This window comes from Mobula birostris, chromosome 6, assembly GCF_030028105.1.
Source record: "Mobula birostris isolate sMobBir1 chromosome 6, sMobBir1.hap1, whole genome shotgun sequence".
Taxonomy (NCBI): Eukaryota; Metazoa; Chordata; class Chondrichthyes; order Myliobatiformes; family Myliobatidae; genus Mobula; species Mobula birostris.
The window spans coordinates 172,014,451-172,042,170 of NC_092375.1; the positions used below are offsets into that span (position 1 = coordinate 172,014,451).

The window sequence follows — 27,720 nt, forward strand, 5'->3', positions numbered from 1 at the left end:
TCTTTCTTCCCGGACCTCCTGTCCCATGATCCTCTCGTATCCCCTTTTGCCTATCACCTGTCCAGCTCTTGGCTCTATCCCTCCCCCTCCCGTCTTCTCCTATCATTTTGGATCTCCCCCTCCCCCTCCAACTTTCAAATCTCTTACTATTTCTTCCTTCAGTTAGTCCTGACGAAGGGTCTCGGCCTGAAACGTCGACTGTACCTCTTCCTAGAGATGCTGCCTGGCCTGCTGCGTTCACCAGCAACTTTGAGAATGCTAAGTGTTGGGAATAAAACTCTGAGGATTCGTTAATGGACTGACTACTATTGGGCATAGTGATTGGTGCTGGGACCCCAGCTTTTCACAATCTATGTTAACAATTTGGATGAAGGATTTCAATGTAAGGTTTCCGGGTTGACTGATGAATCAAACCTGGTGTGGGAAAATGAGTGAATGGGAAGGGGCATGGTAAATAGGAAATAATGTAGGGTCTTCCATTTTGGTAGAAACATGACAAAAGCAAGGTGTTTTTTTCATGGTGATGTAGTAAAAGGAGTTTGTGTGTGGAAAGACCAGGTGTCCATGTACATGAATCACTGAGAATTATCATGTAACCAGAGAAAGCGATTAGGGCATGTGCAGTTATCTTATTCCAATCATATAAGCCCGTGGTGAGACACTACCTGAGAAGTGTGCTTAAGTCTGGTTACCCAACAGAACCAGGAGAGACAGAGTGCAGTAGATTGAATCCTGAGTTGGGAAATTTGTTGTATTTGAAGAGATTAAGCAGACTAGGCTGCAAAAGTAACTACAGAGTAAATACAAGATTATTTAAATTCAGTATTGTTTTGTGTCATTTCTAGTACACAAGCGTAAAGGAGAATGAAGTAATTGTCACTCCAGATCCAATGTAGCACAAAAAACACAATTAGATGAAGAATACAATAATAAAAATACATAATAAATATAAATGCATAAGATAGCTTATTTACATACCACAAAAAATGACGCTACACACTAGAGCATAAATACGTGAGATGTCTCTGGCAGGAAATGATTAAGTAGCAGTAGTGGGGTGAGTTAGTTTGTGGAAGTGTTGATCAGCCTTAATTCTTGGGGAAAGTAACTGTTTTTGAGTCTGGTGATCCTAGCCTACTTATCCTCCTCCTTGATTTGACTGCGACAAACAATCCATTACCCGGGTGAGTGGGATCCTTAATGATATTACTGGACTTTTAATAGGGATCTTGTTTCCCCTGGCTGGAGTAGAGACAACAGACTTAAAATGAGGGAATTGCTATTCAGGGCAGGGATGAGAAAGAATATCTTTACCCAAGGGTTAATGAAACCTTGATATTCTCTACTCTTGGGTGTGGTGGCTCAGTTGTTGGCAGGATTGAGTGGCTTGTCAGATGAAGAGCGTTTGATGGCTCTGGGCCTGTATTCATTAGAATTCAGAAGAATGAGGGGTGACCTCATTGAAATCTATCTAATGGTGAAAGGCCTTGATAGAGTACATGTGGAGAGGAGGTTTCCTATGGTGGTGGAGTCTAAGACCAGAGGACAAAACCTCAGAATAGCGGGGCATCCTTTTAGAATGGAGATGAGGAGACATTTCTTTAGCCAGAGAGTGATGAATCTGTGGAATTATTTGCCACAGGCAGCTGTGGAGGACAAATCTTTATGTATATTTAAGGCAGAGGTTGATAGATTCTTAATTGGGAAGGGCGTGAAGGGGTACAGGGAGAAGGCTGAGAGGAAAACTGGAACAGCTGTAATAAAGTGGCAGTGCAGACTTGACTGGTCAAGTAGCCTAATTCTGTTCCTATATCTTATGGTCTTGTTCTATTCAAGGCATCAATTATGTTTTTAGCTGTTAAGGGAATTAAGGAATATGGAGTTACAGCGGGAAAGTGGTGTTGAGGTTAAAGATTAGCAGTCATCATATCAAATGCCGTAAAAGCTAGCACAGCACAGGAAGGGCCTCTTCAACCCACGATGTCTGTGCCAAACAGCGTGTTAAATTAAATGAATCCACAATCCACATGATCTACTATCCCTCAGTTGCAGAAGGAAAAGGAATGCAGATGTAAGGTTTAGGAAGATAAAATCAACCAGAGCACTTGACAATTATAAAGAAGCCAGTCAAGAACTCAAGAAGGGAATTAAGAGAACAAGGAGGGGCTATGAAACAGCAAGTAGGAATAAAGAGAATCCCAAGGTACAGCAGGCGGTGAAAAAGGAGAATTGTATGCTGGCATTCATAGCAAGAGGATTCAAGTACAGGAGCAGGGAGGTACAACTGCAGTTGTACAAGGCCTTGGTGAGACCACACCTGGAGTATTATGTGCCGTTTTGGTCCCTTAATCTGAGGAAAGACATTCTCGCCATAGAGGGAGTACAAAGAAGGTTCACCAGATTGATTCCTGGGATGGCAGGACTTCCATATGATGAAAGACTGCATCGACTAGGCTTATACTCTCTGGAATTTAGAAGATTGAGGGGGGATCTGATTGAAATGTATAAAATTCTAAAGGGATTGGACAGGCTAGATGCAGGAAGATTGTTCCCGATGTTGGGGAAGTCCAGAACGAGGGGTCACAGCTTGAGGATAAAGGGGAAGCCTTTTTAGGACCGAGATGAGGAAAAACTTCTTCACACAGAGAGTGGTGAATCTGTGGAATTCTCTGTCACAGGGAACAGTTGAGGCCAGTTCATTGACTATATTTAAGAGGGAGTTAGATAAGGCCCTTGTGGCTAATGGGATCAGGGGGTATGGAGAGAAGGCAGGTATAGGGTTCTGAGTTGGATGATCAGCCATGATCGTACTGAATGGCGGTGTAGGCTCAAAGGGCTGAATGGCCTACTCCTGCACCTATATTCAATGTTTCTATGTTAAGGCATTCTATACATTCATCAAGAGCAAGAGAATAACTGGAGAGAAGCTGGACCACCCAAGGATAAAGGAGGGAACAAGTGCTTTGAGGTGGAAGATATGGGAGAAGTCCTAAATTAGTATCTTGCATCAATTTAGCAAGTAAATGGATGAGGACAATTGAGAGATCAGTGTGGAATGTTCTGGAGGTGGTGTTGAGTCTTGTAAAGAACATTAAGATGGATAAGTCCCCAGATTATTGAGAGAGGCAAGAGGCCTTGACTGGGCCCTCTCATCTGGGGCCTTGACCAAGATTTTTATGTCTTCTAGTCACAGGAAAGGTCCTGGAGGACTGGTAAGCAGCTTCTGTTACTCAATTATACAAGAAAGAAATGGAGATAATGCTGGAACCATAGACAGGTGACTTTTATGTTGGTGGTAGAGAAGTTACTGGAAAAGTCTTATGGATAAGATTTCTGAACTTTTGGATAGTCAGCATGACTTTGCGCAGGGCTGGTTGGATCTTAATTAAGAATTTAATATAGAAATTGCTAGTCTGGCTGAATTTTTTATTTTTATATTTCATTTTTCTGGTGAGCATAATTGTGAGCACCAGTAATCATTTTACTTTGTATTTTCCGCTGATTGCTATGCTTAGACTGGCAATGGTTCAAGCTACCTGTGAACTTGGCAGTGGGTTTGCTATTTACAGCTGTTACGGCTGCATTGGCAGTGCAAATCAGAGCTTGTTCCTTTTGCTTTTCTCCCTCTTTCCTCTATTTTGCAGAACTGCCAGATTATCAAAGTTAGTTTCGTGTTTGCAGAAGCAGGTATAGATAACTTCACAGACAACTTTTTGCAAGCCTTAGTGAAAGGGAAATTCCTGCATGAGCAAAGTTTATGTTTCTGTGCTTTTATGTGGCTTTGATGAATATCTAATATGATTGGGATTGTTTGGTTTCATTTGATAATGTATAATGCCACACATTGTGCTCTGATTCTTAAAGCATAATTGCAGTCTCATTTTCAAATCATCATTACAGTTGTATGCTGCATGTTCTCATATTTCAGAGAAGATTCTGGATTTAACCACCATTTGTTATCAGACCATGATTGTTCTAAAGCCTGTTTAGCCTTTTTTAAACTGAACTTCCTCTGTATACACTTGCAGATATATTGTCTGAATGGTTCACCCATTCACCCATTTGAATTAGAACCCAAAATATCCCATTCTGGTACCTCACCTATCCTCTGCCTACCAAGGGCTGCTCTTACAGACCACACCTTCCAGCACCATTTTCCTCTTCCACATTCATTTATGATCAAACTCAAATATTACCAGTTTGCCATTTATTCAGCGCAAGATTCCACCCAGCTGTTAAACCTGACTTTGCTAATGTAATTAGGGACTCAGAAATGAATCCTAACTGACTTTTTTTTTCTAATTCTATTCCTCTACCTAATTGTACATTCTCTGCTCACAGAGTTCTCTGTTTCTGAGAGCTGTCACCTATGCTTTTTTTGCCTTTCTGCCCAGCCATTCTGTGCTGTATCTACTGTTACCCAGATGATGTATTCAGAAAATCTCCTATTGTAATTACACCTTCAACTGTCAAAGTAACCCTTTCTTTGCACTGTGGTTCAGCAGCTGCTTTTAATCCAACTGTATCAATCTGTGAAGGAATCAGAGTGTTGTCATCATATAACACAAACAGGCCCTTTGGCCAACACAGTTCATGCTAACCAACAAGCACCAAATTAGATAGATAGTGTTATGTACCCCGTAACTGGGTTGCCAAACCAGCAGAAATGGATCACTCAGTTGGAGTCTGGATTACTAGAACTAAGAAAGTTTTATTAAAGAAACAAGCAACACAGTACTCTAATCAAAAGGATAATAAATGCAACAGTTCAGCAATGATAAACACACATGTACACAGAATTAAGATAACAGGATCAATCAAGCTGTATCGTTGTCTAGGGGTAAATGACCAGTTTCAAAGTGACGCAAAGTTCAGTTCAATTTAGTTCAGTTCAGTTCGCAGTAATCGCTGCCGTGGGAGATGGACAGTGGGGGGGAAGGAGAGAGAGAGCAAAACGAATGAATATTCAAACGGCTTCCACACAGACCTTCGACATTCTTCGCAGTCAGCTTTCGGGCGAGCCCTTTGTGATGTCATCTGAGGTCACCGACCGTGACCCCTCCGTTTCCAGATACGATCGTTTCTCTGCGGTGAACCTGGCACCCAGGCAAGGGCGGACACACACCAGGTTCCCGCTGATCGTGCCTTTCCACCCTGTGCGTCTATGGCTTGGTCCCGCAACCAGCCTTCCAAAACTTCCCACCGACTTGTGGGAGACGCACTGCTTCCAGGGTCTCGTTACCTCGGGTGTCGTGTGTGTCCTACCTTAGCGAACCTGTCCCTTTTTATCCCCTTGCTGGGGTATCGCCTGTCCATCACTTCAAACAGTTCAGGGTTCAAAGGGGGAGCCGATCTTGACAGCTCTCCTTCCGTTAAACTCTCCTTCATTAACATCTCCAAATGCTGCTCCATTGTTTTCCTTATCTCTCTTTCTCCTGAAGACAAGTGGCAGACCAACTGCTGATCCCACTGGTGCCAGCACAGGCCAGCTAACACCTTAATCTATGTGTATTCTCGTCACAATAGATAGATATACTTTATTAATCCCGAGGGAAATTTGGTTTCGTTACAGCCGCACCAACCAAGAATAGAGTGTAAATATAGCAATACAAAAAACCCCAATAATCAAACAGCAAAATGCAAACTATGCCAGATGAAAAATAAGTAACTAACTCTGGAGGAAACAAATTAACTAACTCTGTACTAATTTATTCTTGCCACATTCCTTCCAAGTCCACCCAAGTTATCCCACTTGCATGTGGGCCATTTAGTGAACACTTAATAGTTTAAGAACTTGAGATTTTAAAACTGGAAGACCTATTATAACAAAATCAAAGATTAGTAAGGATGGAAGTATTAGAAGTAAAACTAACTATAGATAAATAAGTGTAAGATTATAAAAAGATGAGTGTTAACAAACTGAATGTTGGTCCTAAAGAAAGTAAGACGAAGGAATTAATACTGTAGGGTAAAAACAATTGGATGAATTATATAGCTATATTGTATCATTCAATTTAGAAGATACTGACAACATCACAGAAATAGCTGTATTGAGAACTGGAAGGGATAAAAAAAAGTTCAGGACAATTATAATCCATAAATAAATGCAATTATTGGTACCTGGGGGCTCACATTTCTCTGGGTGCTGAAGGGTCTTAATTGGAGGGAATATTGGGATTGTTGATGCATAGGTTCAATTTTTGAAAAATTCCCCAGATTTAAGGATGGTTCTATTAGATTGGAGATACAGCAGATGTAACTACTTTTTCAAGAAGGGAGGGAGAGAGACGAAAAGCAGAAAATGGAAGTCCAGTTAGTTTAACATCTGTCACAGGGGAATTTTTAGAAGCTTTTATTAAAGATTGCCATGCAGTGAGAAAAATTAAAGATAATCTGGCAAAATAAAGATGGCCTTGTTTGATGATTTTATGGTGTGCCAGAGAAGCACAGCAAGGAGTGCTAGTTGAGACCTTGACTGGTTACTGTAAATAACCCCTGGAGTAAATGGTGGGAGAATTCAGTGAAGTCGATTGGCATATGCAAGAGAATAGGCTGCAGGGAAATAAGTGAGAAAATGGAATTGATGTGATTGCTTTGAGAGCCAGGTGGCCATCTTCCATCTTATAAAAACTATGAAGTATAAAAATGTAATGTCTGTTGTGGATGAAAAGGGAATCCGTGGATGTACCATACAGTAAACCTATGTGAATCTGCCATATTGTTGCTGCTGCCACAGCAGACATCCTGGGCAATCAAAAGTTATTTTATTAATGCTCTAACACATTTTAATTCACTTTGTTTTGAAAGCTATTAGTAACATTTAAATGAACTTAGTAAGTTTCAAGGAAATGCAGTCTACAAAACTGGGTGTTGGGAACTGGGGGCATGTGGTTGGGGCCTACCACAGTCATCATCTGGTGAACTAGGTTCCAAACCATTGAGTTCCAAGTGGTTTGTTTGCAGATTATCAGACTTTTACTCTCTCCAGAAGGTGTTGCACCAAAAGTTATTGGGGAAAGTGAAAACTCGGTGTAGTAGTTAACAATTTGGCTAGGTAAAATATTTGCTAGATAACAAGTAATAGAAAGTAGGAAAATATGGTTCATTTTTTATTGGTAAGATGGTCATAGTCATAGTCATACTTTATTGATCCTGGGGGAAATTGGTTTTCATTACAGTTGCACCATAAATAATAAATAGTAATAGAAATAGTAATAGTAATATTACTATTAGTAAATAGTAATAGAAATAATAAATAGTAATAAAATAGTAATGGAAAAGTAGTAATAAGTAGTTAAATAGTAATATGTAAATTATGCCAGTAAATTATGAAATAAGTCCAGGACCAGCCTATCGGCTCAGGGTGTCTGACCCTCCAAGGGAGGAGTTGTAAAGTTTGATGGCCACAGGCAGGAATGACTTCCTGTGATGCTCTGTGCTGCATCTCAGAGGAATGAGTCTCTGGCTGAATGTACTCCTGTGCCCACCCAGTACATTATGTAGTGGATGGGAGACATTGACCAAGATGGCATGCAACTTGGACAGCATCCTCTTTTCAGACACCACTGTGAGAGAGTCCAGTTCCATCCCTACAACATCACTGGCCTTACGAATGAGTTTGTTGATTCTGTTGGTGTCTGCTACCCTCAGCCTGCTGCCCCAGCACACAACAGCAAACATGATAGCACTGGCCACCACAGACTTGTAGAACATCCTCAGCATCGTCCGGCAGATGTTAAGATGTTTCTATTTAAATAAATGATTTTACAGTTGGTTCAGAAGATATGGTTGCAAAAGTTACAGATGACACAAAGTAGCAATTTAGTTATGAAAAGGACAAAAGAAGGACACCTTGGTTAAATAAGTGAACAAAGATCTGATTATTAGAATATTATGTGGGAAAGTGAGAAATAATCCATTTTGGCATAAAAATAATAAAATATTTTACCTATATTTTGAGAAATTTCTGATTTCTGAGAGTTAGCCAATCTGGGTTGCCCCATTGATTCATAATATTGAATCATATATGAAAATTCACAAGAAGTTATGCTGATACTGCAAGTAATTTGGAAAGCTAACTAAACATAATAATTTATTGCTAGAGGAATCAAATACAAAATTAGTGCTTCATTTATTATTGGGCATTGATGAGACTCCAACCAGAGTGCTATATCGTTACTTAAGGATTTTAATGCACTGGAAGCAAATGTTTGCTGGGCCCATGCTTGGATGGGTTTTCGAATGAGGAAGGGTTGAAGAGCTTAGGCTTATATCCACTACGGCCTAGAAACGAGACAGAGAACCTGAATGAAGCATGTAAAATCCCAAAGATTCTTTGCAAGGGTGATGCAGAGAGAATGGTTTCTCTGTGGGAGAATCTGAAGCTCGTTGTTACTGTTTACAAATAAGAGGTCACCATTTCAGACAAAAATGAGACAAAATATTTTATCTCAGGATTCATTGGAACTCTCTTCCTTGATGAGCTGTGAAAGCAGAGTCTTTGAATATTTTTAAAGCAAAAGTTGATAGATACTCGAAAAGGAAGAATATCATTAGTTATCATGGGTAGCCAAGATTAGAGTCGAGGCTACTATCAAATCAGCCTTGCACTTAAGTGGTGGAGCAGGCTTGTGGCTTACTCCTGCTACTAATTCACATGATTATTTACAAATTATACCTGTTTTTGAAGCCTGTCGATGCAGCACAGTTTTATGAAACATGTTACTTCAAAAAATATTGTGGAAGCATGTACGTATCAAGTAATTAAGGTAGACCTGGACCAGACACCAAAGCAGAACCATAATGTTTACAGTTCCAACTAGAATCAGGATTTTGAATTCATTAAGCTCACACAGATTTGTAACTCTGAACGTATGCGTGCCTGTTTCCTCATCAAAGAAGTATTAGTCACAAATAGTTACTGAACAGATTTTAAATATGACGCAAATAGGAAACAACATTTAAAAGATTAAATTGATGACCTATCAGAAATATTAGCCATTAATAATTGTAACTATTAAGAAATTCAAAGATTTGAAGTACATTTGTTATCAAGGTATGTGTGCAGTATATAACACCGAGATTCGTCTTCCTCACAGACAGCCACGAAACACAGAAAGTAAAAGCATGGACCTCATTCAAAGAAAAACATCAACACCCCCCATGCGAAAAGAAACAGATCATGTAAACGGCAATAAAAAATTTGACCAGTAAATGCAGAATATAAAGCACAAAATCAAAAGGGTCCAGGCATATTTCAGTTCAGCTCAGTGTTCATTATCTGTGGGATGCCCTGATTCAAAAACGCCCAAAATGCAGCAAAAAATGGAGTGACCAGAAACTTGGAATACATCATAATGTAAACTAGAATCCAGGGTACAAACTGCATTGATTGAACCTTGCTCAAGACCTGGACTCTGGCACCATCCTCTGACAGCATCAGCTGAGAGGGAGAGACCATCTGAAGGCAATGACCTTCCTTCGGGAGGAGTGAATGAGAGGAGGAGAGAGACCCTATCATGTTAACACCTTCCTCTAGCGACTGAGAGGCTGGTAGACGGCGTTGATCACCTGCTCGCCTTTGTGTTTCTGAAATTAATTTTAAATTTCTTGTGTGATGGACACCGCCTGTTTGTCCTCTTCTTTTAGTCCAACAGTGCTTCTGCATGTTACACCATAGAGTTCAGGAGTGCACGAAAGATCAGTACACAGAGCTAAAGGGCTAGAAATACGTTCTATTTGATCCCTTGGATTTTTATCAACCATAGTTGGTGAACAAACGAACTTCATTCAGGGTTCCTGACTTCCCGTAACATAGCCTTTTGTCTTCCCAACAGCTGAAGGAATAATAGAAGGGTTTATGATCTACTGTTTACCACATTACTTATTCCCATTTTCCCATTCCCTACTAATTACGATACTGCCACACCAGTGGAAATGTCCAGGATGCAATTATCAACTGATTCAAATTATATTCCTATAATTAAGTTGTCATTTTAAAACTTGGATGTAGTGTGAGTGATAAATGTTTGTGTTGTTTTGTTTTGAAACTTACATTCTTATTGAAAATACAATCCACATCCAAAGACATGGTATGATTATGATTGAATTTAATCTGAAAGTATTTTCTTTAAAGTTGAGGCTTGCTCAGATGGTAGTAAGCACAAGATTACTGCTTATTTTATTTACCTATTGGAATGCATTGCAATTTTGTATGATTGAAGTGCCTTGAAGCGGTAACTAAAAAATGATGAGGCTTTGCTTTTATAATCCTTTTTCCTTTCCTTCCTCTTATTTGATCCCTTTTTCTTTATGCTCTCTCCTTCTTTCATTCACCCTATTTTTTCACCTAGTACGCAAATGAAGTGATTTTCTTTCTCAAATCAAACCAAGTAATTTGAATTCTATATGGAAGTAAATCAGCAGATGATTAATATGCCTCAAAGTGACATTTGTGAAAAATGTTCCTAATACAAAATCATTAATGATAGTAATCTTATTTTGTAATGCTGGTATTAATTAATATTATTTCACTTAAGATATCAAGGCTAATGATAATAATTCTTACTTTCCTAAATTAATCATTTTATACAAAAAATACTCAGAGGAAGTAAGCAAATTTACAATTTAAAATGCACGAGTTGTGACATGTTAAATTGGATAAAGGTTTGCCAAAAAGTCAAATGTTGTTTGTTTGCCTTAACAAAATTATTGGTTGTTTACCCTAAGGGTGACTTTATTACAGATGCTTTAAGTATGTTTTGACTACCTGTGGAATTTTCTTGTTAATACTACTGATGTGTTATTATTAATCTGTACCCTATGAAATGTTCACCTGCGCTTTGTTCTTCTGTGTTAGATATTACTACCTTGCCTTTAGGGCACATCAGACACCTCCTGCTGATCATGCAAGCTGCATTGCTATCCTACAGAAAGCAAGGCTAGACAAGTGGGTGCTTGGAAAAACCAAGGTAACAACAGTACATGGAATTTTTAATTATTACTTATCACTTGAGTTTCCTTTGTCAGGAAGTTAATTCTCTTTGAATATTTGAACAGTTGATGCTGCATTCTCATGCATGAATTCGGGTATATCTATATAAAGATATACTGTTAAGTTGGAACAGTAATAAACTATTATACATAGTTCAACAAAACAATTCTTTTCCACACATTGATAGAAGTAACAATATTTATGGGTGCATGCTTTCACTGTGCAAAGAATGGGTGTCAGCTGTCTTTCAGAGCAAGGTGAGAATCGGACTAAATGTGCGTATTTACAATCATACAGTGTTTAAGGATGCTACAATTAATGTTTATGCAAGCGAAGCATTCTGCCACTATAATTTCATTGTAGACTGCACTAACGATTGAACACTGTAGCAATCACGTCTCCACTGCGCTTTATTTATCCTTTGACACAGAGATCACAGGGCACGCTGTGATTACTCAATGTTATACTTGCAGTGCACTTTGCCATTTCTGGATTTGAATAGTATAAAATGTCAGATCCCCTTTATTTTGTCAACTCCCTTGGGATCTATGAAGCAGCTGCTGCGTATTTCAAGAAGGGAGGGAATCTACCACCATCATTCATTTCAGTCCGATTGTATAAGTTTGCTCATGGCTCAAATACCTTTGGAGGTAATGGAGCTGGAAGCAATAAATTATGAAGAAGTATCAGTAAATTGTGGATAGGTAAAATTTCTGTAATTTGATGTTGAGTTGGACAAACATGAAGTTGCCTAATTTTGACCCCTTGAAATTGACTGAACAGACTACTTTGCAAAGGATGAAAAATAGTGGGGATGAAGAAAATTACTTTGTGATACCATTGTAATAAATCTCCATTGTGGAAATAATCAAAAGGAAGTGTAAAAGAAAGTCTGTTCCCAGAGGCTGCAGGACCATTATTCACTTTTGATTTTATATTCTGTACCTCCAGGTGTAAATATTTTGTTATCTATAACTAGTAACCAAGATCCATAACATTATATGCATATGCATGGGAACCCAAATGCACTGAACTGCACCACAGAAGGGTGTATTCCTACATCCTGGATGATGAAGATCTACAAGGAGCCCCTGAAAAACAATTTAGAACCTTCTTTCCATAACTTGCAAGCCACTTCCAGGTAGAGATGGTCTTTCAATATCAGACCTCAAATTCATCACTAAACTTGGTCTATTGGGCAGCAATAGGCCATGCCCATCAGAGACATCGACAATCTACAACAGGCATCTTAAACACTAGAGAAAGCAACCACTAATACTGTCTGTGCAAAATTCACCAAACCCATTGGTTGAATGTGTGGATCAATGTCAGTGTTCTCTCATAGATCATGCTCCTCAGCACCAAGTCTCAGATCATGTTCATCTGTTTCTGATCATGTGGTCTGCATGCCTAACACGAAATTCCCAAAGCAACCTCTCGAGTCTTCATCCTGGCATGAGTTTCACAGGAGGAGAGATGGAGAAAAGTTTAAAAGGTTGTGTCTGTGGTGAGGAAGGCAAATGGCAATGTGAGCATTCATTTCAAGAGGACCAGAATATAAAAAGAAGGATGTGATGTTGAGGCTTTATGAGGCACTGGTGAGACCTCACTTGGAGTATTGTGAAAATTTTGGGGCCCCTTTACCTAGGGAAGGATGTGCCGACATGGGAGAGGGTTCAAAGGAGGTTCATGGAAATGATTTGAGGATTGAAAGGCTTGTCATATGAAGAATGCTAGTTGGCTATGGGCCTATACTCACTGGAATTCTGAAGAATGAGGGGAGATCTCATTGAAACCTATCAAATATTGAATGGCCTAGATAGAACAGATGTGGAGAGGCTGTATTCTAAGGTCTCAAAATAGAGGGATGCCCATTTACAGCAGAGATGAGGAGGAACTTCTTTAGCCAGAGATTAATGAAATTGTGGAATTTGTTGCCACAGGGAGCTGTGGAAGCCAAGTTATTAGGTATATTTAAGGTGGAGGTTGATATATTCTTGATTAGTCACAGCATGAAGGGATTCAGGGAGAAGGCAGGATATTGGGACTGAGAGGGAAATGGATCAACCGTGATGATGTGGCAGAGTAGACTCGATGGGCCAAATGGACCATCTTATGGTCTTATAGATACGTATATATGTACTTTGATAATAAATTTACTTTGAACTTTGACAGTGGCAACTTATTTCAAACGTTAAGAAAGTACATTTTGCTATTTAAATGCTTCATGTAGCTTTCAAACTATGATTATTGATTAAGATAGATAGATAGATATACTTTATTGATCCCGAGGGAAATTGGGTTTCGTTACAGCCACACCAACCAAGAACAGAGCATAACTATAGCAATACAAAAACCACAAACAATCAAACAACAAAATGCAAACTATGCCAGATGGAAAATAAGTCCAGGACAAGTCTATTGGCTCAGGGTGTCTGACCCTCCACGGGAGGAGCTGCAAGTTCGATGGCCACACATGTGTGTGTGAATGCAATGGTCAGGGACATGATAACTGTGAAGAAAAACAGTGGAGTGGTAACACATTTGGAGCACAATGAAATGGAGAATTTTTAGTGAAATTGCTTACTCAGTGATTTCACTAGTGGCCATGTTGCCACGTAGAAGCTTTGTTTGTGATCTACAGCATTCATATAAATGTCCATAGTCTTGGTGAATAAACAAGGCATTAGACAGATTCCTTTCTGGTGCAAACAACAGGAATTCTGCAGATGTTGGAAATTCAAGCAACAGACATCAAAGTTGCTGGTGACAGGCAGCATCTCTAGGAAGAGGTACAGTCGACGTTTCAGGCCAAGACCCTTCGTCAGGACTAACTGAAGGAAGAGCTAGTAAGAGATTTGAAAGTGGGAGCGGGAGGGGGAGATCCAAAATGATAGGAGAAGACAGGAAGGGGAGGGATGGAGCCAAGAGCTGGACAGGTGATTGGCAAAAGGGATATGAGAGGATCATGGGACAGGAGGCCGGTGGAGAAAGACAAGAGGGGGGGGCGGAACCCAGAGGATGGGCAAGGGGTATAGTCAGAGGGACAGAGGGAGAAAAAGGAGAGTGAGAGAAAGAATGTGTGTATAAAAATAAATAACAGATGGGGTACAAGGGGGAGGTGGGGCATTAGCGGAAGTTAGAGAAGTCGATGTTCATGCCATCAGGTTGGAGGCTACCCAGACGGAATATAAGGTGTTGTTCCTCCAACCTGAGTGTGGCTTCATCTTTACAGTAGAAGAGGCCGTGGATAGACATGTCAGAATGGGAATGGGTTGTGGAATTAAAATGTGTGGCCACTGGGAGATCCTGCTTTCTCTGGCGGACAGAGCGTAGGTGTTCAGCAAAACAGTCTCCCAGTCTGCGTTGGGTCTCGCCAATATATAGAAGGCCACATCGGGAGCACCGGACGCAGTATATCACCCCAGCCGAGTCACAAGTGAAGTGTCACCTCACCTGGAAGGACTGTCTGGGACCCTGAATGGTGATATGGGAGGAAGTGTAAGGGCATGTGTAGCACTTGTTCCACTTACAAGGATAAGTGCCAGGAGGGAGATCAGTGGAGAGGGATTGGGGGGACGAATGGATAAGGGAGTCGCGTAGGGATCGATCCCTGCGGAAAGCAGAGAGAGGGGGGGAGAGAAAGATGTGCTTAGTGGTTGGATCCCGTTGGAGGTGGCGGAAATTATGAAGAATAATATGTTGGACCCGGAGGCTGGTGGGGTGGTAGGTGAGGACCAGGGGAACCCTATTCCTAGTGGGGTGGCGGAAGGATGGAGTGAGAGCAGATGTGCGTGATATGGGGGAGATGCGTTTGAGAGCAGGGTTGATGGTGGAGGAAGGGAAGCCCCTTTCTTTAAAAAAGGAGGACATCTCCCTCATCCTGGAATGAAAAGCCTCATCCTGAGAGCAGATGCGGCGGAGATGGAGGAATTGCGAGAAGGGGATGGCACTTTTGCAAGAGACAGGGTGAGAAGAGGAATAGTCCAGATAGCTGAGAGAGTCAGTAGGCTTATAGTAGACATAGTGGATAAGCTGTCTCCAGAGATAGAGACAGAAAGATCTAGAAAGGGGAGGGAGGTGTCAGAAATGGACCAGGTAAACTTGAGGACAGGGTGAAAGTTGGAGGCAAAGTTAATAAAGTCAACGAGCTCAGCATACGTGTAGGAAGCAGCGCCAATGCAGTCATCAATGTAGTGAAGGAAAAGTGGGGGACAGATACCAGAATAGGTACGGAACATAGATTGTTCCACAAAGCCAACAAAAAGGCAGGACTCATACGGGTGCCCATAGCTACACCTTTAGTTTGGAGGAAGTGGGAGGTGCAGTCCATTTCCTGGCATGTTGCAAAATAGATTTACTACAATTGTTGTATAACAAGCATGAGCGTGAATGCAAACCTATTATCCTTAATATCCTCAAGGCCAGTCTTCATCATCATGTCTAACAAGTCACATTCACAGCTGTTTCTTTTGTTTAAATCAGCTAAAACTTGAATGTCCAACTGCTAAATATGATGTTTGTTGATGCCTCAGCAATTAGTACACAGGGTGCTAACTGAATCAGCTCTAAAATGGGTGACTGTACCATGGAGATGCATACCGGCATTGTTACTCAAGTCAAATCTAGTCACTTTTTATTGTCATTTCGACCATAACTGCTGGTACAGTACACAGTAAAAATGAGACAATGTTTTTCAGGACCATGGTGCTACATGAACAATACAAAAACTACACTGAACTACGTAAAACAACACAAAACTACACTCGACTACAGACCTACCCAGGACTGCATAAAGTGCACAAGACAGTGCAGGCATTACAATAAATAATAAACAAGACAATATGCACAGTAGAGGGCAGTAGGTTGGTGTCAGTCCATGCACTGGGTATTGAGGAGTCTGATGGCTTGGGGGAAGAAGCTGTTACATAGTCTGGTCATGAGAGCCTGAATACTTCGGTGCCTTTTGCCAGATGGCAGGAGGGAGAAGAGTTTGTATGAGGGGTGCATGGGATCCTTCATAATGCTGTTTGCTTTACGGATGCAGCATGTGATGTAAATGTAATGGCGAGAAGAGAGACCCCGATGATCTTCTCAGCTGATGTCACTATCCGCTGCAGGGTCTTGTGATCTGACATGGTGCAATTTCCGAACCAGGCAGTGATGCAGCTGCTCAGGATGCTCTCAATACAACCTCTGTAGAATATGGTGTGGATGGGGAGTGGGAGATGCACTCTTCTCAGCCTTCGCAGAAAGTCGAGATTCTGCTGGGCTTTCTTTGCTAAGGAGCTGGTGTTGAGGGACCAGGTGAGATTCTCCAAGTATAAAGACTTCGCAGAGGATCAATATAGGGTATTAGAATATTATGTATTTAACAGTGAACATATGGCTGAACTCAAACATATTGGAACAGCAGAAGGACTAGGAAACAAAATTGAGGTGTCTACAGTTAGGGGTATAAGCCAGAATGTAGTTCACCCTAATAGACAAATCAGCCAGATTGTGACTTTTCCTTCTTGAAGAAGAGATCCACAGTTAACTATCTTGCCTGCCTCATACTCTCACTGAGAGTTCTCCATACAAGCCAATGGGTTAATGCACAATATTCTTCACAAAGTAACTTTCTTCTACTAATCTGGGACATTCTCAGAAAATAGTTATGTTACCTTCTTGTAGAGTGCACTAGAGTTCAAGTAACACAGTAAGGGGTACTGCTGAACAGGGTGTCACTACGTTGTATTTGTTCATTGATTTTGGTATTATGTCACCTTTATAATATGAATTAATTGTAAATTTGATCTTATAGTTCAAAGAGTTCTTCTATGTTATTCTTGTATTGCTTCTTCCTCATTCCTAACATTAAAACAAAATACTCTCAATGTATCTAAATTAATAAAGTAATTTTGATTAATTCATTCATGGAATATATGGTGCCATTGACAGGGTATGCATTTTTGTTCACCCCATTTGTCCTTTGCCATTTCAAAGAGTGATTAAGTGTCAAGCATGTGTTCCAAATATAGTATAGTACTAAAATATATGAAATTGGGTAATATTCAAAATCTTTATTGCGTGATTAGAAATTAGAAGTGGGATATAAAAGTTTTCCTTGGTACCCCAAGAATGTCACCAGCTCTTCTTCTCCAACTATCTTGCTATTCAGCAGATATGTGTGATGGTTAGGTTTTGTTCTGTTGGATACTCTGCTGTGACTCACTAGCTCAAGCCAGAGATTTGCAAGAAAGTGGAATACAAATTGCACTAAATGGCCATTTTCTTAGATTGTCTGTGAAAATGTATAGTTGCCTGTCTGTTTTATCAATGTGAGTGATTTGGATAGAAGTACAACAAGAAGTTATTGAAGACTTCTGACATTATCAGAATACAGAAGAAAGGATGCATTACACTATGGGAAAATACAGTAAATTCAGAATCAGGTTTCTAATCAGTAACATATATCGTGAAATGTATTGTTTTGCAACAGCAACACAGTGCAATGGATAAAAACTAGTATAATTTACAAAACATACAGTAAATAAATAGTGCAAAAGGAGAACAGTGAGGTAGTGTTCATGGGTTCATAGATCATTCAGAAATCTGATGGTGGAGGGGAAGAAGCCATTCCTGAATATTCCATGTGGGTCTTCCAGCTCCTGTACCTCCTCCCCGATGGTAGTAATGAGTTATGCCCCAGATTCTGATAGTCCTTAATGATAGATGCCACCTTCTTGAAGCATTGCCTTTTGAAGATGTCATCGGTGGGGAGAATTGTGTCCGTGATGGAGCTGGCTGAGTCTACAACCCTCCACAGCCTCCAGCGATCCTCTGATTGGAGGTTCCATACCAAGCCATGATGCAAGGAGTCAGAAGGCTCCCCACCGAACCTCTGTAGAAATTTGCTAGAGTCTCTGGTGATGTACCAAATCTTCTCAAGCTCCTAATGAAGTATAGCCACTGGTCTGACTTCATCATGATTACATCAATGCACTGGGCTCAAGACAGATTCTCAAGAGAAATTGATGCTCAGGTACTTGAAGGTGCTTATCCTTTCCATTGTTGATCTCTCAGTGAGAACTGCTGTGCTCTCCCGACTTCCCCTTTCTGAAGTCCACAATCAATTCCTAGGTCTTGCTGATGGTGAACACAATATTGTTGTTGCAACATCAAGCAGCTGGCCAATATATCTCACTTCTGTATGTTCATCACTAACTGAGATTCTGCCTCTTATATGTAAATTCTCGTGCAGAATTAGATTTTTAGGTACAACATGAAAGAAAGACCTTGGCTCATGTCGCCATTTGTTGATACTTAACATAAGACCAAGTCTATTCTGCCTGATTGATATACTTAATCAATGTCCATCAGTGGTTGTTCAATATATTTTAATCTATGTATGTGATCTTTGTCTCAGCTGTTAGGGTGTATTCTGGAGTTGTGGTATACAGCAAATACAAATTTCAACAGCAACTGGTCTTCAGACCTGAATGTGGATTGTGGATTGAATTTAAAATGCAGTTCCGAACAGTGGTCTTCCTGAAGCTGCATTTTGGAGGTTGATTGCAAACAACGAAACACTCCATTTGACCTCAGATGCTTGCATATGCGTGAATGTGGCTCAGAGTCGGTGGGAATTATCATTCATTTTGGGTGTCTGGAGTGTGAGTGTTAAGATGGAGGTGTTTGAAAATTATATATAATTCAAAGGAAGCATTGTAGATATGTTGTAACTATAGAATTGTCCTGCTGTTACCTTTAATCTTTAGCATATAAAAATGTCAAGTAATATTGGGTCAGACAGGCCTCTTCTTCCAAGAGTGTCTCGAATATGAAGCCTGTTGCTTGTTTTGCTGAATAAAGACTTGTATATCCACAAGTTTCAGTGTCTCTCCGGTGACTTTGTTCACAGTCACAACATAACTACGTAATCTGTCGCTGTATTCCATACCTTCATAACAATATTTGTATACTAGTTTCATCTGTTTCTTGCTACAAATTTCACGTAACAAAGCTTTTATTGAAAACATTTCTATCAGGTCACCCTATATAAAATTACCTGTAATCTAAAAAGAGTCTAATATTTTTAATTTTGTATCTTCTTTGTGAATCTTCACTGTATGCAGCAATATGTCACAACAACTTTCATCTGAACTGCATGCAATGCATATAATTGCACTAAAGATTTTTGTAGTTGTAATATCACAACTCTTATATTTTACAACTTCTGTTATAAAACAGAAGTCTATTAGCATGTATAACTTAGTATCCGTGTGAGTATAAAAATGAATTCTGAATCTAAATTGTCATTTCACCTTACTCATAAAAGTAATCTAGCTTTCCCCAAATATCTAATCTAATATTAGATCGTTTTTTACTTGCCTGTGATTTGTATTTGAACAACTCCTCCCCTCACCCCACATTCATCTATTGTGGCCACGCAGTTGGTAGCACCCTCCTAGAATGGCGCAGTGATCTATAGGTGAGCTCTGGGCCACAAATAGTGGAAATTAACTCCATATTCATGGACTTCCTTGATAATCTTCTGACAGTTCAAGTGAAGGGATATTTATGAAATTTAGGTTAAAGATTTCAAAATCTCTTGGGTGCTTCCGTTACAAAATAATACATATATATTTCAAAATATCAAAATCACTTGATGAGTAAATGTACTAACATTGATTAAATTAAATTCTAAAAATAAAGATAGGTAAGATATAAACCTAGAGAGGTAGTGACCTAGTGTTGAAAGATTGGCTTGCCTATTTTTGACCAGTCCAATCAGAACTGGGTGGCAGGGTGGAGATCTGTCTCTACCAAAGGAGGTGTCAGGCATTACTTCCCTCCACTAGCCCACAGATCAACTTTGGGCAAGCGTAGTCCCCCGTTCCCCTCCCCCGATGGGAGTCACGTGAAGCCATGCGAGCTGCTGGTGGATGGTCGTATGAGCATCTGGTACATATCAAGGCCTGGTTATGTAACCACTGACGCCAGACAGACAATCTCTGAAGAGTATTGATAATGGCTGGGGTGACCCATCTTGTAGAGACACTGCCCAGAAGTAGACAGAAGCAAACCACTTCTGTAGAGAAATTTGCCAAGAACAATCATGATCATGGATTATGATCATGATTATGATTGCTTGCACCATAGGATACGACACACAATGATGATGATGATGACAGTCGGAATAGGCTGAATGGCCCCCTTCTGTACTTAAAGTTTTTAAGTACTTTAAGAAAGGACTTTCTTAAGAAAGGATGACTTTAAGAAAGGATGTTAGATGGAACTCCTAAAATGTTGACATTATTTCCAGTGGACATTGGAATTTGTATAGACACTGTCTTACCTTCTTTGTAGTTGCATCGATATGTTGGGACCAAATTAGGTCCTCAGAGATGTTGACACCTGGGAACTTGAAACTCCACTTCTGATCCCTCTTTGAGGATTGGTATGTGTTCCTCTGTCTTACCCTTCTGGAAGTCCACAATCAGCTCTTTCATCTTGCTGACGTTGAGTGCCAGATTGTTGCTGTGACACCAATCCACTGGTTGGCATATCTCACTCCTGTACACCCTCTCATCTCCATCTGAGATTCTACCAACAATGGTTGTATCATCAGCAAATTTATAGATGGTATTTGAGCTATGCTTAGCCACACAGTCATGGGTATAGAGAGAGTAGAGCAGTGGGCTAAGCACACACCCCTGAGGTGCACCAGTGTTGATCATTACTGAGGAGGAGATATTATCACTAATCCACACAGATAGTGGTCTTCCGGTTAGGAAACTGAAGATCCAATTGCAGAGGGAGGTACAGAGGCCCAGGTTCTGTATCTTCTCAATCAGGATTGTGGAAATGATGCTGTTAAATGCTGAGCTATAGTTGATTCACTGCATCCTGACATAGGTGTTTGTGTTGTCCAGGTGGTTTAAGGCTGTGTGAAGAGCCATTGAGATTGCATCTACCATTGACTTATTGCGGTGATAGGCAAATTGCAATGGGTCCAGGTCTTTGCTGAGGCAGGTGTTCAGTCTAGTCATGACCAACCTCTCAAAGCATTTTATCACTGTCGATGTGAGTGCTACTGGGCGATAGTCATCAAGGAACTGGTACTGTTTCCCTTTTGAAGCAAGTGGGAACTTCCGCCCGTAGCAGTGAGAGGTTGAAAATGTCCTTGAATACTCCCACCAGTTAGTTGGCACAAGATTTCAGAGCCTTAGCAGGTACTCCATTGGGACCTTCCACCTTGCGGGTGTTCACTCTCTTTAAAAACAGCCTAACATTGGCCTCTGAGACAGAGATCACAGGGTAATCAGGTACAGCAGGGATCTTCACAGCTGTAATATTCTCCCTTTCAAAGTGGGCATAGAATGTGTTGAGTTAATCTAATAGCAAAATATCGCTGCCATTCATGCTATTGGGTTTCGCTTTGCAGGAAGTAATGTCTTGTAAACCCTGCCAGAGTTGTCGTACATCCGATGTCGCCTCCAACCTCATTCGAAATTGTCTCTTCGCCCTTGAAATAACCATCAGCCATTCATACCTGGTTTTCAGAGACCTCAGTTGCCAGCCTTAAATGGCAGAGATCTAGCCTTCAGCAGATGATGTGCTTCCTGGTTCATCCATGGCCTTTGCTTTGGGAATGTGCAGCAAGTCTTTGTAGGCACACACTCATCCACACAGGTTTTAATGAAGTTGGTAACAATTGCGGCATACTCATCCAGATTTGAAAATGAATCCCCTTATACAGTCCAATCCATCGATTCAAAGCAGTTCAGTAGGCGCTCCTGTGCTTTCCTTGTTCATACCTTTTTAGTTCTCACTACTGGTGCTGCAATCTCTCCTACTTTGGTTTCGATTTTTTTACCTTAATTCATTGGATTTTCTTAGCTTTATTATTTTTGTCATTATCTTCCATCTTCATAAACCTTGCTCATCAATTTTAGCTTATTGCACAGCATATTAATAGTAGTTTGTACTTCTGGAACACATTTTCTTGTGAATTTGCAGTTCACAGTACACTTTAGGAAAATTGCCTTGAAAGGACGTTTACACGAAATTGTCACAGTCTTGATACAGTGCAGGGATAATTTTTTTTAACTTTGGTACAAACTTACTGACTTCAAAAATTCAGGTGCAACAGAAAATGCACAGAAGGTAGGATTCAAAATTAGCAGCAGAAAGGTGATGCTGTGCTTATGTAAGAAATTAATTCAGACTATTTTAAAAGTCTTCTTCTGAAAAAGATAAAAAAAAACCATAAAAATGGTCCTGACGAAGGGTCTCGGCCTGAAACGTCGACTGCACCTCTTCCTAGAGATGCTGCCTGGCCTGCTACGTCCACCAGCAACTTTTATGTGTGTTGCTTGAATTTCCAGCATCTGCAGAATTCCTGTTGTTTGCATCGAAATAATTTCATTTTATTTCCAAAATTTGCCACAGTAAGGTTATAGCTATTAATTTTAATTTTAAAAGCCTTTATTTTGTTTTCTTCAATATTACAAAGAACATTAAAGCAGAAATTTATAAAAATTTTTCAAAGTTACAAAGTTCAAAGTGAAATTAGTAATGAAGGACTAGGAATGCTGATTATAACTTGTTAGAATGGTGGAATGGCAGCTAGTGAAACAAAGGAAGCAGGGGTTCTTTCACACAGATTAGGTTATTTCATCAATTATAGAGACAGTAACCATGAACTGGAAAACTATTTGAGAGGAGAATTTGAAAGAACATAAGGAAAAAAACCAATATGTTGGGATAAAATAGACAATATCCATTTGATGAGCTAGCACCTCTGTAGACAGAACGGGTCGGATGATCTGTGCCATATTTTCACTGGTCTTATGATATGAAATTACTATGTGAAAGGCTACTTTTCCAAGGTTTTGGAAGGCTGCCAGCAACTGTGGAAATCGAAAGTTGTAATGTTCAGCATCTTTACTAAAACTTGGCGAAAATTGAACCATAAATTTAACTGTTGTTCTGGTTATTTAAGTTGAATTTGTTCAAAATAATTTTGGAGCTTGCATCATTTGTCTTTTTCTTCTATGTTTTCCAATAACCCAGTTGCCTACTTTCTATTCATAAATCTTGTACTGTTAACTTGTTATCCTTAACATCTATTGCATTTCATATTCAACACTGTCACCCCCTTGAAACTCATCACTAAGCTTCAAGACTTGGGCCTCAATATCTCACTGTGCAACTGAATCCTCGATTTTCTCACTTTCAGACCCAGACAGTTCCGGTTGGCAACAACATCTCCTCCACATTCTCCAGCAGCACAGATGTACCACAAGACCGTGTGCTTAACTCATTTCATACCTATGATTGTGTGGGTAACTGTAGTTCCAGTGCCATCTTTCACTTTGCTGATGATACCACTGTTGTTGGGTGAATCAAAGATAAGAGGGTGATTAGAAATCTGCTTGAGTGGCTCCACAACTATCTCTCATTTAATGTCTGTGAAACCAAAGAGCTGATTGTTGACTACAGGAGGAAAAAGCGGAAAGCCCATAAGCCAGACCTCATCAGGGGATTGGTGGTGAAGAGAGCCTCCATCATCATCATCTTCATTAAAAGCTGTGTTGTATGACGTGGGTGATCATGGGCTCATGATCATGACTGCTCTTGGCAAATTTTTCTGCAGAAGTCGTTTGCCTTTGCCTTCTTCTGGGCAGTGTCTTTACAAGACAGGTGACTTCAGACATTAGCAAAACTCTTCAGAGATTGTCTGGCTGGCATCCATGATTCTTCCCTCATTCTTCTAAACTCCAAGGAATACAGTCCAAGAGCGAACAAACGTTCCTCATATGTTAACCCTCTCATTCCCAGAATCATTCTCTGTACCCTCTCCAAAGTCAGCACATCCTTTCTTAAATACGGAGACCAAAACTGCCCACAGTACTCCAAGTGAGGTCTCACCAGCACCTTATAGAGCCTGAACATCACATCCCTGCTCCTATACTCTATTCCTCTAGAAATGAATGCCAACATTGCATTCGCCTTCTTCACTACCGACTCAACCTGGAGGTTAACCTTAAGGGTATCCTGTACGAGGACTCCCAAGTCCCGTTGTATCTCAGAACTTTGAATTCTCTCCCCATTTAAATAATAGTCTGGCCATTTATTTCTTCTACCAAAGTGCATAACCATACACTTTTCAACATTGTACTTCATTTGTCACTTCTTTGCCCATTCTTCCAATCTATCCAAGTCTCCCTGCAGACTCTCTGTTTCCTCAGCACTACCGGCCCCTCCACCTATCTTCCTATCATCAGCAAGCTTAGCCACAAAGCCATCTTTTCATCCAAATTTTGATGTACAACGTAAAAAGAAGCGGCCCCAACACGGACCCCTGTGGAACACCACTGGTAACCGGCAGCCAACCAGAATAGGATCCCTTTATTCCCACTCTCTGTTTCCTGCCAATCAGCCAACGCTCTATCCACGTATGTAACTTTCCCATAATTCCATGGGCTCTTATCTTGTTAAGTAGCCTCATGTGTGGCACCTTGTCAAAGGCCTTCTGAAAATCCAAATATACAACATCCACTGCATCGCCCTTGTATAGCCTACTTGTAATTTCCTCAAAAAATTGTAATAGGTTTGTCAGGCAGGATTTTCCTTTAAGGAAACCATGCTGAGTTCTGCCTATCTTGTCATATGCCTCCAGGTACTCCATAACCTCATCCTTGACAATCGACTCCAACAACTTCCCGACCACCGATGTCAAGCTAGCAGGTCTATAATTTCCTTTTTGTTTCCTTGCCCACTTCTTAAATAGCGGAGTGACATTTGCAATCTTCCAGTCTTCCGGAACCATGCCAGAATCTATCGACTTTTGAAAGATCATCGCTAATGCTTCCACAATCTCCACAGCTACTTCCTTCAGAACACGAGGGTGCATTCCATCTGGGGAATATTGGGGAAGATTAACTTGTAACTAATAGATGTCTCAATTGTTTTCCCATGTTATCTTATCCAAAATTAATTTGCAGATGAGATTTTGCTTCAGTCTTGAAAAGCTTGTTTATTGAAGTTTAATAGAAGAAAAATGTATTGGGAATCCTAAATTACAATAGGATACTGACCATCATAACTGCCACCCAGTTTCTATCTCCTTTCTTTAAGAGACTCTGGGAAAATATCCACATTTAGAAAGTTCCAAGTCAGTTCTTTAAAAATGTTCGCAATTATACCAATTTTATGTTCTAAACATAATGATGAACACTGTTATTGGAAACAAATCTGGTGTTCAGTGACATACAAAAGGACTCTTTACTTAAGAACCTGAAAAAAAATTATATTAGCTTTTATTCAGCAGGTATCACAGGGCAACTTCTCAAATATAAGAGTAGGGAATGTATTTCAAATGCCCCAAATTAGCATTATGATGCATTTATCTTTATATTCTAGCTTAAAGAACTGGTCAGACCAGCTTAAAAGAATGGATATCAATCCTTCAAACTGGGCATTTCTAAACAGCAAGGTATGCAAAAAAGGCAGCAAGAATTTTTTTCCCAAAGTAATGAATTTTAGCTATGTAGGAGATTAATAAAGCATAAACATAGTCTGAAGAGAATGATAAGGAAGAATATTACTTTCTCAGTGGGTACTATACAACAATAATTGTGAAGAAAAATTTCATATAGATCTTGGGAGTAAAATGCTGCTCCTAGTGTGGTAGTAAACCTTGTTACCCGTGTCACAGTTCATGCTGAGTTTGTGTTGGTGGATGTGTGTGGTGCCAGCTGCAGGCTAGATAGTTGCAACTGAGTACTCATTGGAGAATTCATTCACAAACGTTTAATATAAAAGCGGTAGATTGAAAAGGTTGCTGGAAAATTGGAGTGCATTTTTAAAAAGCAAACCTTTTATGATGGTTTGATAGAGAAAACCATGGTATACCCACATAAGATCCTGTCATGTTTTGTAACTTCTAAACATCAAATTAATTCAAAAAAAATATGGGAGTCTGGGAATGCGGATCTGTCTTCATCTTTACATTAAGTGAGACACGTACATATCACATGGTAGTGAAATTATATATACAAGTAATGTATTTTTACATATAACCTGTAATGAATTATTTAAATGAACAAGAATATATACTGTATATATACGATTACTCAAATATTATTGAAATATCAAATACTCAACACTCCTCCCTGCTTAGCTATAAACTCTCAGCAAATAGAGAATGTATCTCAACTCTATACACAATGTATTATAGAATGCAACTACTAAAAAGAAGCATCCACAGCAGAGTAATTTTTTTAATTGTCCTATTCAGGCTTAAAGATTTAATTGCTGTGGAGGATTTCTTACTTTTGTGGGATAATGTCTTTCCTGACAAGGGAGATGACTCTGCTTGGCTGGTGAAACTTGTGACTGTGAAAACGATCTCAGGTTTTGGGGCATCCTCCATGGTGGTTTTAGCTGTTGACCCTGAGATTGCAGGAAATGGTTCTGACAGCTCAATTCTCTTTCTTTCTCATTCACATTCTTTCTCTTTATCTCTTCCCTTCTTTTTCTAATTTGTACATCTTGATCTTGGGAGTTGCACTTAGCTCACTGGAGTATTCTCTTATTAACCCTTCTATTGCTCCCTTTACGATCTGATCTCTCCTCTTGGTTTCATCATTCACAGCGTCATCTGATAAATTGTCTGGTTTCGTATGTCCTTTGACTTCTTTCTTTTTGTCCTCCCATTCATCCAGCTGGGCTTTGGTCTTTGCATCAACTTTTATAAGCAACTTTTTATTTCCCCCTTGAAGTTCATGCAATAACCTGAATGCAAGCAGAGTAGATTCTGCTTCTTTATTCTCACAAAAGCCGAATGCTTGCAACTTTCCTGAAGCTCCTTGAACTCTCTTCCAGCTTAAAACCAAGCCACATTTCACAAGTAACTGCCTGATTATCATAGCAGAAGCTTTCTCAGATACGTTGCCTACAAATACTCTTGTAGTCAGACCACTGCTTTCGTCACTTTCACGATCCCTCTGAGCAGCATGGTTCCTTCCTTGGTCCAAAATGCTTTCCACCAGAGGCACAGAGGTTGGCATCAATACCTCTTTGTCCTCTGTTGGGCAACTGGTCATGGTGTTCAGCATGGAGACAGGTGTGGCACCATTCAGTATCTTTCTTAATTCACGTTCAGATGGTTTCATTGCATGGGGATGTGGCATGCAAATGATGGATGGATCTCCAGTCAAATTGTAGTTTTCTCAGCCCCCTCAATGCTGCTGCTTCTCTTTTTACCACATGCAGTACAAGCTCACTGTGGCTTGTTGCTTGTTGTATTTCACAGTTATGAAGGTCATTACTACAGGAGTTATCTTTTCTCCAGTATAAGTTCTTAGCAGGCTTCAGTTTGGTATCTTAAATGCCGTTCAAACTCATTTTGTTGATTGACTGAAACAGCTGTGCCATTTTAATTAATTTGCCATTCGCTTCTGGCATAGGTCATACTGTTTGTCTATTGTTAATTTTCACACTCTAAATCTCAATGCTACCCAGTCCTTTGTTACTGTCATCATTATTAGATTTTTCATTGATGGTGTGCAGATTAGTGCTCTTTTTGAAACTGCAGTTTCCCTTTTTAGCATTTTCTCTTCTCTGGGCAGTCTATTTATTTTTGTCTGCTTGACGTGCTCTTTGTATATGTCGTAATTTGTCGCATATTCTGCAAGTTTTACCTTTAAATCTGCATTTATTTGGTATATGTG

General features: G+C 40.0%; 1 protein-coding gene across 12 annotated transcripts in view; it reads left to right on the forward strand.

The window, feature by feature from the left end:
* Window positions 1–27,720, forward strand: part of myo3b (myosin IIIB) — a 484,195-nt gene that overhangs the window by 299,571 nt on the left and 156,904 nt on the right. For 11 of the 12 annotated variants that reach the window (XR_011886449.1, XM_072261905.1, XM_072261912.1 and 8 more), the window contains one exon: window positions 10,859–10,970. The exons of the other annotated variant lie outside the window; for it this stretch is intronic. Coding sequence is in view for 10 of the 11 variants with exons in the window: in XM_072261905.1 (XP_072118006.1) it covers window positions 10,859–10,970 (112 nt within the window). In the remaining variant the exon portion in view is untranslated. The remainder of the gene's footprint in view (window positions 1–10,858; window positions 10,971–27,720) is intronic. 12 annotated transcript variants of the gene reach the window in all.